Source organism: Geospiza fortis, unplaced genomic scaffold (genome assembly GCF_000277835.1).
Source record: "Geospiza fortis unplaced genomic scaffold, GeoFor_1.0 scaffold23, whole genome shotgun sequence".
NCBI classification, from domain to species: Eukaryota; Metazoa; Chordata; class Aves; order Passeriformes; family Thraupidae; genus Geospiza; species Geospiza fortis.
The window spans coordinates 11,188,830-11,200,178 of record NW_005054303.1 but is presented as its reverse complement, the minus strand read 5'-3'; the positions used below and the strand labels follow the sequence as shown (position 1 = coordinate 11,200,178).

At 41.7% G+C, this 11,349-nt stretch overlaps 1 protein-coding gene across 1 annotated transcript in view; it reads left to right on the top strand.

Annotated features, from left to right (window-relative positions):
- Positions 1-326: 326 nt before the first annotated feature.
- The window catches only part of MNAT1 (MNAT1 component of CDK activating kinase), a 115,083-nt gene continuing 104,060 nt past the window's right edge, over positions 327-11,349 (top strand). The window contains exon 1 of the mRNA XM_031066196.1: positions 327-427. Coding sequence (XP_030922056.1) covers positions 327-427 — 101 coding nt within the window. The remainder of the gene's footprint in view (positions 428-11,349) is intronic.

Here is an 11,349-nt window from a genome sequence, read left to right as displayed (position 1 = left end):
TGTGAGAGTTGTCTTCTTATGCCTTCTGTCAGGCAGGTTGTTTCCACTTCCATGTTCTTAGGTGCTCTCTGATTAGAATGAAATAGAAGAGCCATTCTTTTTATCATGGTTTATTTCCCCCTCTATTTTTTTGCTTCTCACCTCTTTTTTAAAGCACCTCAGAATATCTGAGAACTTATTGGGCAACAGATGTCTTTTTTTTCTTTCTTTTTGACAGATGGTTACAGTGAAGGTTCTTCTTGCTATGAAATCCTGTGCTTTGGAGGTTTGGCTGTTCATTCCTCTCATCTTCCTCACTTCATTCATTTAAATCTCATCTGAGGTGGATGCTATGTGTGAAAATCCCTGTGCTGGCCTCCCATCTCTTTTCTTACTGTGACCTTGACCCTGCCATCAGATTGGCTCTGGATTTTGGCAGCTCGTGCAGGTAGCATTTCTCCTCTCTCATCCTTTGCTTGAGCCCACGTTAGAAATCTCACAGTGCCTTTCTCCCAGGGCTGCACCTTTGGCATGGGCAGTTCTCCCAAGGGCACTGGGGCTCTGGAATGTGCTCCTGGCAAATCAGAGTGCTGATAAGCACAGCACTGCTGCAGTGGAGATAAGGGGTAGGCAGGTGGCTGCAAGAAGATGAAATCAGACATTTGGTCTTTTATAAACAATCTTCAGGTTGGGATTCCACTGCAGTTTATTCCAATAGAACCATGCCAAGCCTTACAATTGGGGGAGTGGGTTTTTTGGGGGAGTTATTTCTTAGTAGTTTGTTTTCCTTGGTTATTGCTTCTTGACCAGTATCACCAAAAGTGTAACACCATGTGTTTTTGGCATCAGAGTAATGTTAAATAAGCCTTTTCCACTATAAATCTTCCCTGTCACTGGGAGGGAGGATGATAAATTAGCAGTTAAAAGTTGTTCTAGGATGGGACTTAGTGAGGAAATGCTTAGTTCAAGAATAATGAATGTCTTTTAAAGTTTATTTTCTTGAGTATAACAGAGGTTCAAGGCATCAGATACTTGGCTTTAAAAAAACTTGTGCAGGGAAAAGTGTGTCTAATTATGGAGCAATGCTTGATTAAAGTCCTGTAATGCATTAGTTTCTAACATGCACTGATGGCTTTGCTTTCTTTTAGAAGCTCACTCAAGAATTATATTCAAAATCTGTTGTGCATGCATGACAATTTTTGGTTTTTCAGACAATTCCTAGAGTCTTTTCTAAGCCTGCAGATGCTGGGTGCATGCTTGCCAATGGAGTTGTAATCCACCTGGCTTCACTTGAGACCATGAATTATCTTTTACTCTGCCTGCTTGGATTTCATGGCCTGTGTTGAGTTTTAGGAGGCAGGTTAAGCATATCCCACTGATTTACTTACATAAAGAGGAGGGGAAATGTATCCACCCAAACCTGCATTAAAAGAACGTTAAGGTTGTTACTGCAAACAGGAGTGGGTAAAGAGATTTATTCTTGCCTATAAACTTGGACCATATGGTCTCCAAGAAGGAGACACAAAAATGTTAGGTAAAAAAGGTACTTAATTGGGACTGCTGGTTCACCTTTGTTATCCCACTGCCTTTTACAGGGATCAGTAAGGAAACTGGTGTGAAAAGCTCTTCCTTAGGAGTCAGTCCTGGTGCTCCAGCTACTTGGGAGCCATCATGGCTTGTAGAGAGAGGAAATGTGGGTGTCTGCAGTCCAGCAAAAGCAAAGAAACTCCTTTTCTTCCCCAGTGTCATGCCAGCTCTTGTGCTGTCTTGACAAAGTATCTTTTCCAAGCTTGACATCTCTGGGAGACAAGGGCTCAGGGACCAGAGCAGCCTCCACAGAAAGCTGGGAAGCTTCATTTCAGCTGCTGCCAGTTTGGTGGTTTTGGGTTTGTTCATGTACTGCCACAATCTTAGATGGTAGCTGATGAAATTGCTTCATTCTAAGCTTTTCTGGTCTTAAAAAGACTTCTGGAAAGGTGTCTGGCCTCCTGTTTTAAAGAGACTTCTGGAAATGTGTCTGGGCTCCTTAATAAAATATAGGGTTTTTTTTCTCCTGTTCCCAGAGGGAGATGTATTTATTTCTCATTTAATTTGTTAATAAGACTTCAGAATGAAGACAGTGTAACAAAGCTGACTGTCTCTAGGCCCAGCTTTGTGTTGCTCAGGGGAGACATCAATTCACCAAGCTGTGTTGTGGGGATTCTCTAATCTGCCCTGCACCCTGTTAGGTGTTCCCAGGGATTCATTAGGGGGGAAGTGCATCCTTGGAGAGCTCTAATTGAGGTGTTAACAGCTGCAATGTGAAGAAACAAAGCTTTCATTATTTGTGTATTTATTTTAATGTCAGAAGCTTTTGGAGTTTTGTGGCTGTCAGATTCCCTGGGAGGTAGAAGCAGGAACATCCCTGGTGAATTCAGGGGAATGGGGGCTCATGCCAGTGCGTGGGGCTGGACTTGTTGGAAAACAGTTTGGAATCTTCTTGTTTCAACCCCTTCCAAGTGAAAGGATGGCTTGGCTTCCTGCTGCATTCTTCTCTGCAGTGTGGTTCAAGAAAATGCCTTTCTTCCAGGATGGGGGAAAGCCCTGGAGACTTTGGAAAATAACATAAAACTGTATTTCAGCCAAGTGAGTTTGAATGAAGAAGTCTAAACTAGAGGTAGGCAGTGAAGATCTGTCAGACCTGCAACTTTTAATTTCAGCTTGTGGGAATTAGGGGGGTTTAAATATGCATTTGAATTTGATTTGGCAAGCTTTTTTTTCCAAAGAAAATACCTTGAATGCAAGATATACAAGGACAATGATTCAGGCCTGTCATTTGTAAACATAAAGATTGGCTGTAATAAATGTGATTTTTAGGCCAAAAAAAGTGGTTGTGTGGGCTTTGGAGCACAAGCAAGTGTGAGTGTGCTGGTTCAGCCATGGAGTGTGGATTCAAGATTTGTGAACAGCAGCAGGCACAAGGGAAATAGCCACCAGGCTTTGGTGCTTACCAGACCCCTTGCAGGAGCTGATCTGGTTTGCTGATCTGACAGAAAATGAGCTTTTTTGGTCAGTTAATGCTGTTTGTACAGAACTAGCAAGTTGAAGTGGCTTGTGAATGGTTAGTCAGACATCAGAGGTGGTGCAAGGTCATCTGTACAAATCTCTGTCTACAGATGAGGTAGGAATAGGGTGGAAAGGAGGACCTTCCTATGACACTGTTAATTTGGCTTTTTTAACCATTTTGTGAAGCTGCATGCTTTAAAATTGGCTCATCTGGAAGAGCAAGTGTTCTGCTTTGTCTCTGAGGCTTGGTTTTTTGCTGTTATTACCATATCACACCTTAGCTTAGATTCCTGGATGGTAAATCCTTGCCTGTATGAAAAGCATGAACAATCTTGGCGGATTAAAGCAGATTGGGACTATATGCAGTTGAAAATCTCAACCAGAACAGGCACTTGGGGTGGTCCTGAACATGCCTGCTTTGCTTTGGGGAGATAATAATGAAAACTGTGTAAATGTGTTTCATTCCCAGTAATTTCCACCTCTGAAAGAATTCTTAGTTTCTTCTGTGTGACTTGGGAGACGCATCAGAGAGTTTTTTACTCACTTTGTCAGATCTGCTATGAGACTTTAACTGATGCTTGATTGAAGTAATTGCACGATCAAAGCCTGTCTGCTTCCTCAGAGGAAGCAATCTTTTTTTTTTTTTTTTATTTTTATGTTAAGTAGGATGTATTCCCTCTGAAAGAAAGCCTTTTCCTGACTTCTTAGGGAATAAAAATCTAGGTCATCTTTCTTCTTTGTCTTTTTAGAGTTTTTCCTGGTTTTATTAATTGGGATTAGATGTTCTTTGGATCCAGTTTCATCCCATTAGGCTTCCAAAGTCTCTACAAGTTAGTCATGGGAGGTGATTAAATCATTGCTGAAATACCCAAGAGGTTATTTCCTTCTGCCATCCAGTTCTGACAGTGGATATTTGCTTTTAGATTTGGCTCTGAGTCATGGTCTTGATACTTCTGATGAAGTGGTGTTAATGCCTCAGTTTAATTCTTTTGTTTTAAAACTGGCACATTTAGAAAATCTTCTCTTTTCTCTGTTGAGCTATCAGTTGTCATGTCTGCTTGGTAATACTTCTTTTCTACTTAGCAAAGCTCACAGGGCTCTACTCTTCATTCCCTGTAAGTACTTTTTGGAAATTTAAGTTATGGTTCTGCTCCTTGTGACCTTGGCAAAAGGAAAGCTGTTGTTTATATCCTGTCTGTCCAGTCAGTAAATGGAAAAGTCAATTCTTTTTCCTTGGTTCTGGAAATTCAATCTGTTTGGATCTGCAGCCTGGATTGGAGACTTTACAAGAGCAAGCAGTGACAGGACAGGGGGAATGGCTTCACACCAAAAGAGAGCAGGTTTAGATTAGTTATTAGAAAAAAATTCCTTACTGTGGGGGTGGTGAGGCTCTGGGATAGGTTGGCAGGAGAAGCTGTGGCTGCCCCATCCCTGGGAGTGTTCAAGAACAGACTGGATGGAGCTCTGAGCAGCCTGTTCTAGTGGAAGGTGTCTCTGCCTCTGGCAGGGGATTGGAATGGAGATGATCTTTGAGGTCCCTTCCAACCCAAACCATTCTGTGCTCCTGGAAGTGGGTTTGGGTCCCAGCTTGAGGAGTGTTTGTTCCAACACGCTTGGCCCCTTCTGGTTTGGGTGAATGCTCCCCCTGTTAGGGTGAATATGGTAATGGTCTGACACAGGTGTGGTAAATCTGTGGTGAAAACAGGTGCTTCTCAAAAGAAGGCAAAGACAAGAGTTGTTTAAACAATTTCATATTAGGCAGGTTTTTCTTTTCTCTTTTAATTGCATCTACTTCATTTTAATTGAAGACAATAATTCTGCGGGTTTGTGACGAAAAAGGACAATGGACTTGCTTCTGTGTGGTTGCATTAGCTGTCAGATGTTAATAAGCCATATGCATAAGTTTAATATTTATGAAATTAAGCAAATAGATTCCTGAGTCATTTTAGGAAGCACATGTATCTTGGTAACGGTAAATTCACAGCAGGGCAGGTTCAGAAGTGCCCTGTTGCAAATGCCCAGAGGTTGTATTTGTGTGCATGCTCTTTCTTAGGGGCTTTGGTTGGTTGTTCCTCCCCTGCTGGATAGCTGAAGGTGAAGTCTGAAGAAAAGCCAGGTCAACATTTTGGAAGTTGAATTGAATACTCCACTGTTCATATCTGGTGAAGAAATAAAGAAAATTCCCTGAAAGTAACAGGCTGTGGGACAGGCACAGCTGAGCTTGCACTGGGGACACTTCAGTTTCATGTTGCTGGATCCCTCTCTTGGTTTGATGATATGCAGGGAACAATGGATGTTTTCTCACAGACCACTCTGGTTGCAATAAAAATCACAAATAGTAGTCCTAACAGTGATCTGAATTTTGTAAAGACATTTACCTGATTTCTCTTTTTAAAAAAATATTTTGCAAGAATTAGTTTTGATGAGACCAAATCTGAGAAAAGATCTTAGCAGGAGCTGCTGCTATATGTGACAAAATTAAACTTTGTCATAGCTAAAAACATTTTTTTATCCTCTGAAAATGATATTAAGTTGTTTTTTTTTTTACTATAATGTGTGTGGGGGGAGAAATATATAAGGAAATTCTTGCAGGATTTTTTGTGTGAAATGTAGGTAGGTTCAGATCAGTGAGAACAAGATGGCTCTGTCACAAAGGAACAATGAGGAAGTCATCTGTCTGATAAATATTTTGGCTTCAAATTGGGAAACATGAGGTAATGATTTTTGCTGTGCCCACACAGTCCTGCCTCAATGGCTGGCACTGAGGTTAGATTATGTCTAAGCATTTGCAGAATCCTGGGCCTAACATGAGCATGACACCTTCTTTAAGATTTTAGAGAAGATAAATGGCTCTGCTGAGAGTTAGGAAATATTGGGATGGAACAGAGTGAGAAGAAATGTATTTTCCTGCTTTCCTCTTAAGAACAAATGTTAAGGTGAAAGTTCCCAAGAATGTTGTGCTCTTCAGTTTTTTATAAGTTCCAAGAAGTGTGGCCAGACTGCCAGGGTGGCAAAGGAGGACTGATGTTCCTAGACAGCAAAAGGCAAGGGAGTGGTTTGGCCACTGTTGACACCTTCAGACTGCTGAGCCAGAATGGGAAGTGTTGGGTCTAACTGGGCAGGAAAGTCTGGCACTGGGATTAGATGTATTGCAAGAGCTGCCCTCAGAGCCAGGGTGAAGGAGGAAGATCTCTGGTCCCAGACAAGTACAGGCAGACAAATGTTTAACTTGTCTTACTTGCAGGGTGTCATGTGTTTATCTGTAAAAAAAAAGGTATCCTTGTGGGGATTAGGAATTGAACAATCTGTAGGTGTAACTAGTGGCTAGGTAATCTTTACTGTGAGTACATGAATAGCCTTGTGTAAACAGAAGAGTCCAGATAGTTCTGGAAGTAGTGTCTGTAGGCTTTAAAAGGCTGAAAAAGTCGTCCTTACACACCCTGGACGGCGTCAGGAAATACTGTCAGTGGCAATTGTGTAGTTTGATAAGCTTGTGACTGATGTGCTGTGAACTACAAATGGGAGGCTGCCTTTAAATCCCCAAGATCCCTTGTTTTAGGAAAAAAAAAAGAAAAGTTCTCTTTAGTTTTGGGGTATGGTTGTGTTCTGTAAAGGGAGTGAGGGAGGTTAACAGGACTGAGGGCAGTGCCAGGGTGATGGGATGTTCCTGAACGTTCAGCTGAGCAGGCTTGGAGGAATTCAGGAGCTGCAGAGATATTTGTTGAGCTTAGTCTAGAAGTGCTGCATTACTTTGAACTTTTTAGTTTCTACTCTTGCAACAAAATTTTGCCAAACAAACCTTTGATATCTCTTCTGTCTGCCTGGTTTTGGGGAAGGGTAATACAGGAGGTGTGTGCAGAATTAGCTGCCTTCACATGGGCAGAATCTCAGTGATGGGTGAGTGGAACAGCCCCTTGGAGATTTTTTTCTTGGGATGAAATTAGGGAGCTCAAATTGCATGGGGTCTGTGGGGGAACCTTTGCTGCCAGCTGACAGATTTTGAAAGGAAGCATCTCTTCTATAGGGAAGCTGTGACTGGGAAACACCTTGTGGCTCTGGGGAATCTGAAATGCTGGAGTGGTCCAGAGGGGAGGCTGACTCCCAGTCTGACTATATGGCACAAAGGAAGATGCAAGATCACAAGGGAGACTTGCTTAGAGAAAGGGACATGACTGCTTGAGGAGCTGAGAGAAGGAGTGATGACTGGGCTAGGGAAGGATTTGGGACAACCTTGGAAAACTGGGGAAAAACTGGAGCTCAGGAAGTGTGTAGCAAGATGTGAAGTTCTTGGAGGATGAAGGCATGGGGAGGCTGTGGCAATCAGAGGTGAGGACAGTAAGTGTGTGTGCTTGAGCATTGTGGTGTGGGGCTGTAGGTGTCTAGATGGAAATTAGCCAAGCCTAGATACAAAAATCTTGGCCAGGAGAAGAGGAAAGGTGCAGGAGGGCACTCAGATCTGTGTTCTCTCACTGGGCTGGGGCAGCACCCGGGTGTTGGAGTGTTTTACAGAGCCCTGGGGTGGAGTTGGCCAAGTTCCTGGAGTGCAGCATTTTGTAGGGGCTCTGCTGTGCCCATGGGATGCCCCTGTGGCAGTGCAGGCTCTGGGCAACTGCTCCTGCCCTCCCTGGGAGCCAGGCTTTGAGCAGAGGAAATCCTATAGAGCGCTAATGCTAATCACTCTCAAATCAGGAATGTGAAATTTGGGCATGCTTCAAGCATTAATTATAGTGGCTTAATTTCCTTATCTGGTAATGTGGGGATAATGCTACCTCATGGTGGTTTTGAGAAGGTCAGTTATTTAATGCTGCCTGTGCATGCCAAAGAAAACTGGAGAGGGGGAGAAAAACAGTAAACGTGTCGAAGCAGGATTTGAGCAGGGCAGAATAAACAAGGTCTGAGGATAAACTGGCATTGCCTGTGTGTGTTAGCTGAGTGTTGCCTATCCAAAAGGCTGAAAGAGGTGGGATCCTAACAAACTGGAAAGAACAAGCCCTCATCCTGGTGCCTGGCAGGCCATGCACTTTAACTGTGTGTTAAGAAAAACATGTAATGCCTGGGCCATATATCATGCAGGTTGTTAGAGGAATAACATGACATTGAGGCCTCTACCCTGCTGCCTGGCTTAGTTGACATAAGGTAATGGATATTGAGGGGAGGAGCTGAGTAGCAGCCTGATTGCATAAGCCTTTTTTCCAAAGGAAACTGGCTAGCACAATGTGGAGATATAATAAATTTATATTGTGGTGCACGACCACAAGAGGGATCAGACCGCTTGAGTTTTCACTTTTGCGTTTTTGGTTCTGCTTTCTTTCGTGTAGCCTGGGTTACATATGGAGATTTTAATTGTCTGACTTGCCAATGGTAATATGAGAAATTTGGTTGAGTAGTGGGCTTGGCTATAGTTTGCTTTCTGTCTGTTTCTTGGCTTCAGTCTCTGCAGTAAAAACAAAGCTGCATTACTGCATGACTTTGATAAATAGATTTACATTTCTGCTTGCACAGGAAGTTATCTCTTACTGTTTGCTAGGTAAAGCTTCATTTCCCATACTCTGTTTTTTTTTAAAGTGAATATTCTAAGAAGTGACTGTGCCATTGAGTTCAGATAAAATACAGAGCCAGTATTTTATATGAGCTTGATCATTCAAACCTGATTTCTCTCTCCTGGTTTCTTTCTTTTGGAGTATCAGTTGTGTAATTGGCAAATAAATACAAGAACAAATGCTGACCTGAAAGTGACTATTCCTTGAATATAATGGACCACAGATGCTTTCTCTTACACCTAATTAGTCCAACATTTTGTTTTGAAATCCATTTGTTTTCTAGGTAGAGTAGAAAGATGCAAAGTTGCTTGAAGGAGAATTGTCCCAACTTCTTTCTACTGTGTCCTTCCTCCATAAATATAGAAGCAGCTCTATCATTGAAAATTTAATGAAGCTTTCATCAATACAATGCTGTGCCTCTTCATTCTCTGAAATGTATTCATTTTTAATGAGCTTCTAATTCTAATTCCAGGTAACAGGAACAACTGAACATAACCATAAATCTGATTTATTTGTGAACACCGTGTCCCACGTAATTTACAATTCCTTAAGTTGTCACTGATGACTTTTGGCTGCTTTTGGTAATTTGGTAAAAATGCTTTTGTTTCCAACCTTTTTTTTTTTGTAAAAATCAGCATCAGCAAGCAGAAGCAATGACCTTAAAACAACAAGGTGGTTATCCCAGTGTCACACTGGAGTATTTGCCTTTTTAATTTTTTTTTTTAATTTCATAGCAAGCCTGGGGTTAGTTCCTTAGTTTAAAAATACCCAAAATATTTTCCCACTATTGTATGTGGGAGAGCTAGTAATACTGAACAAAATATAGTATTGTGGATAATTAATTACAGAAGATGGAAATAGTCTAGGAATAGCTGTGTACTGCACTCTGGACAGTCCCATACTGGAGATACCTATGAAGCATCCAATAATGTTGCACTGCTGGAAGAAGCAACCAGTCTTGCTTGGCTTTTTCTTACTAGGAGTTAATCATAATGCTGAAAAAATAGTATTGTCTACCAAATTTTATGCAATAATGATATCTATGAGTACATAATTACATTTTCAATTCAAATAAGAAAGCGTTAACACTGAAACATTGTTTTGGTCATGTGAAAATACTTTACTGTTCTATCTGCATTATTTAATTTATGGTCCTTTTATTGTTTCTCATAATCATAATTGACATTTATCCATAAATATTTAATTTGTGTTTTGGATGTTAATTGCAGAAGAAGGCCACATAGAATGTGATGCCACTGAGTAGAGAAACATAAAATTTAATAACCAGAAACATTTTCTACTACACATAGTATTGCCTTTGTAATAATACAGAGAGTAATGTAGAAAGAGGGGATGGGATGAATACCATTCTTGGCAATGTGCAGTTTTTTGTTTTATCTATTAACTTTCTTGAAAAGAAATATTAGTTTAGTACCAGGAGGAAGCTGCACTTGAATGGCACATGTTTATATCCTGATTTATTTTGACAGGTCTTATTTTTTTACATTGATTTGCTTGGAGCATTACACCAGCAGGATGTTTTTCCATATATATTTCTATAAACACTTTTTAGCAGCTTCAGAAATGGAAGCAGTATGCTGAGCACATTATATGGATATGCTCAACTGTTTCAGGTGTGTGAAGCAGCCCCACAATTTTATTCCTTTAGTGAGACTTAGAACTTCTTGTCCTTGGTGGTGTCTCCTCGGTGCAGACCAAGAGGAGGTGTTGTGCTGGCATCTCCTGGGAGGTGCAGCTCTGGAGCAGTGTCCTTGGCACTGCCAGCGTTGGCGCAGGCTTGGGGCATCCCTGAGAGCCAGAATGGGGCAGGGCTGATGCCACTGCTGCCCTCATTCAGCCCTGCCCTGCTGCCAGGGGAGCCTTGACCCAGGGGAGGGAGCTGTGGGAAATGCAGCACAGCCTGTGGCTTGGAATCCCTGCTCTGGATTGTTCCCCAGTGCATGGCCCTGCAAGAACATGGCTTTTTTACCTTTTGAATGCTCTCCTAAATGATTTTCAAGGCTTTCAGAGACTCCTTCCTCGCAAGATAGGATCTGGTGTGGGCAATTAAATCTGGCAAGTCCTGAGGTAGGAAAGTGAATGTTTGCTGTGCTGGTCTCTTCTAGAGACTTCACCCTTGGTGGTGCCAGCTCTGTGTCACTGATAGACACTTCCACTGTGGACTGACATCCATATTTACTGAATTTATGATGGCTAATTACAAAACATCAAATTTCTACTTAGCATTCCTGTAGGGGGATACAGTATGGGTAAATGAAGGTAGTATAGAATGTAATCTTATCCCCTAAAGACTTACAGCTGAACCAATTGCTAAAGATTAGGAGCAGGCCTGATCTTAACAGGCCACACCTGTAGCCAATAAGAACAAGTGGTATAAAAGAGTGGATTGGTGGGATCTGGAGTCAGAGGATTACTGCAAGCACCAGAAACAGTCAGTGCTTAGAGGAGCTGCCTACGAGAAACATCGAGGAGGTATGAAACTGTGGCAATATGGAATCCTTGCACCATAATGATAATAGAGCTTTTGATATATAAAACAATGCATTCCTATTTCCTGGTTGTTTGAAATGCAAAGCAGTACAACAGAAGCGTGGATGAAGGATCTGTGTTAACAAGGCTGTTGTTTTAAAAGACTGGCTCAGTTCTTCAGATGCTTGAGTGCCAGAGTAGCCTCACTTATGCAAGTAGTCCATGGAAATAGTGAAAATCTGCATGTGATGATTACTTTCAGGATCAAACCTCTTCTATTTATTTTCACTTCTAA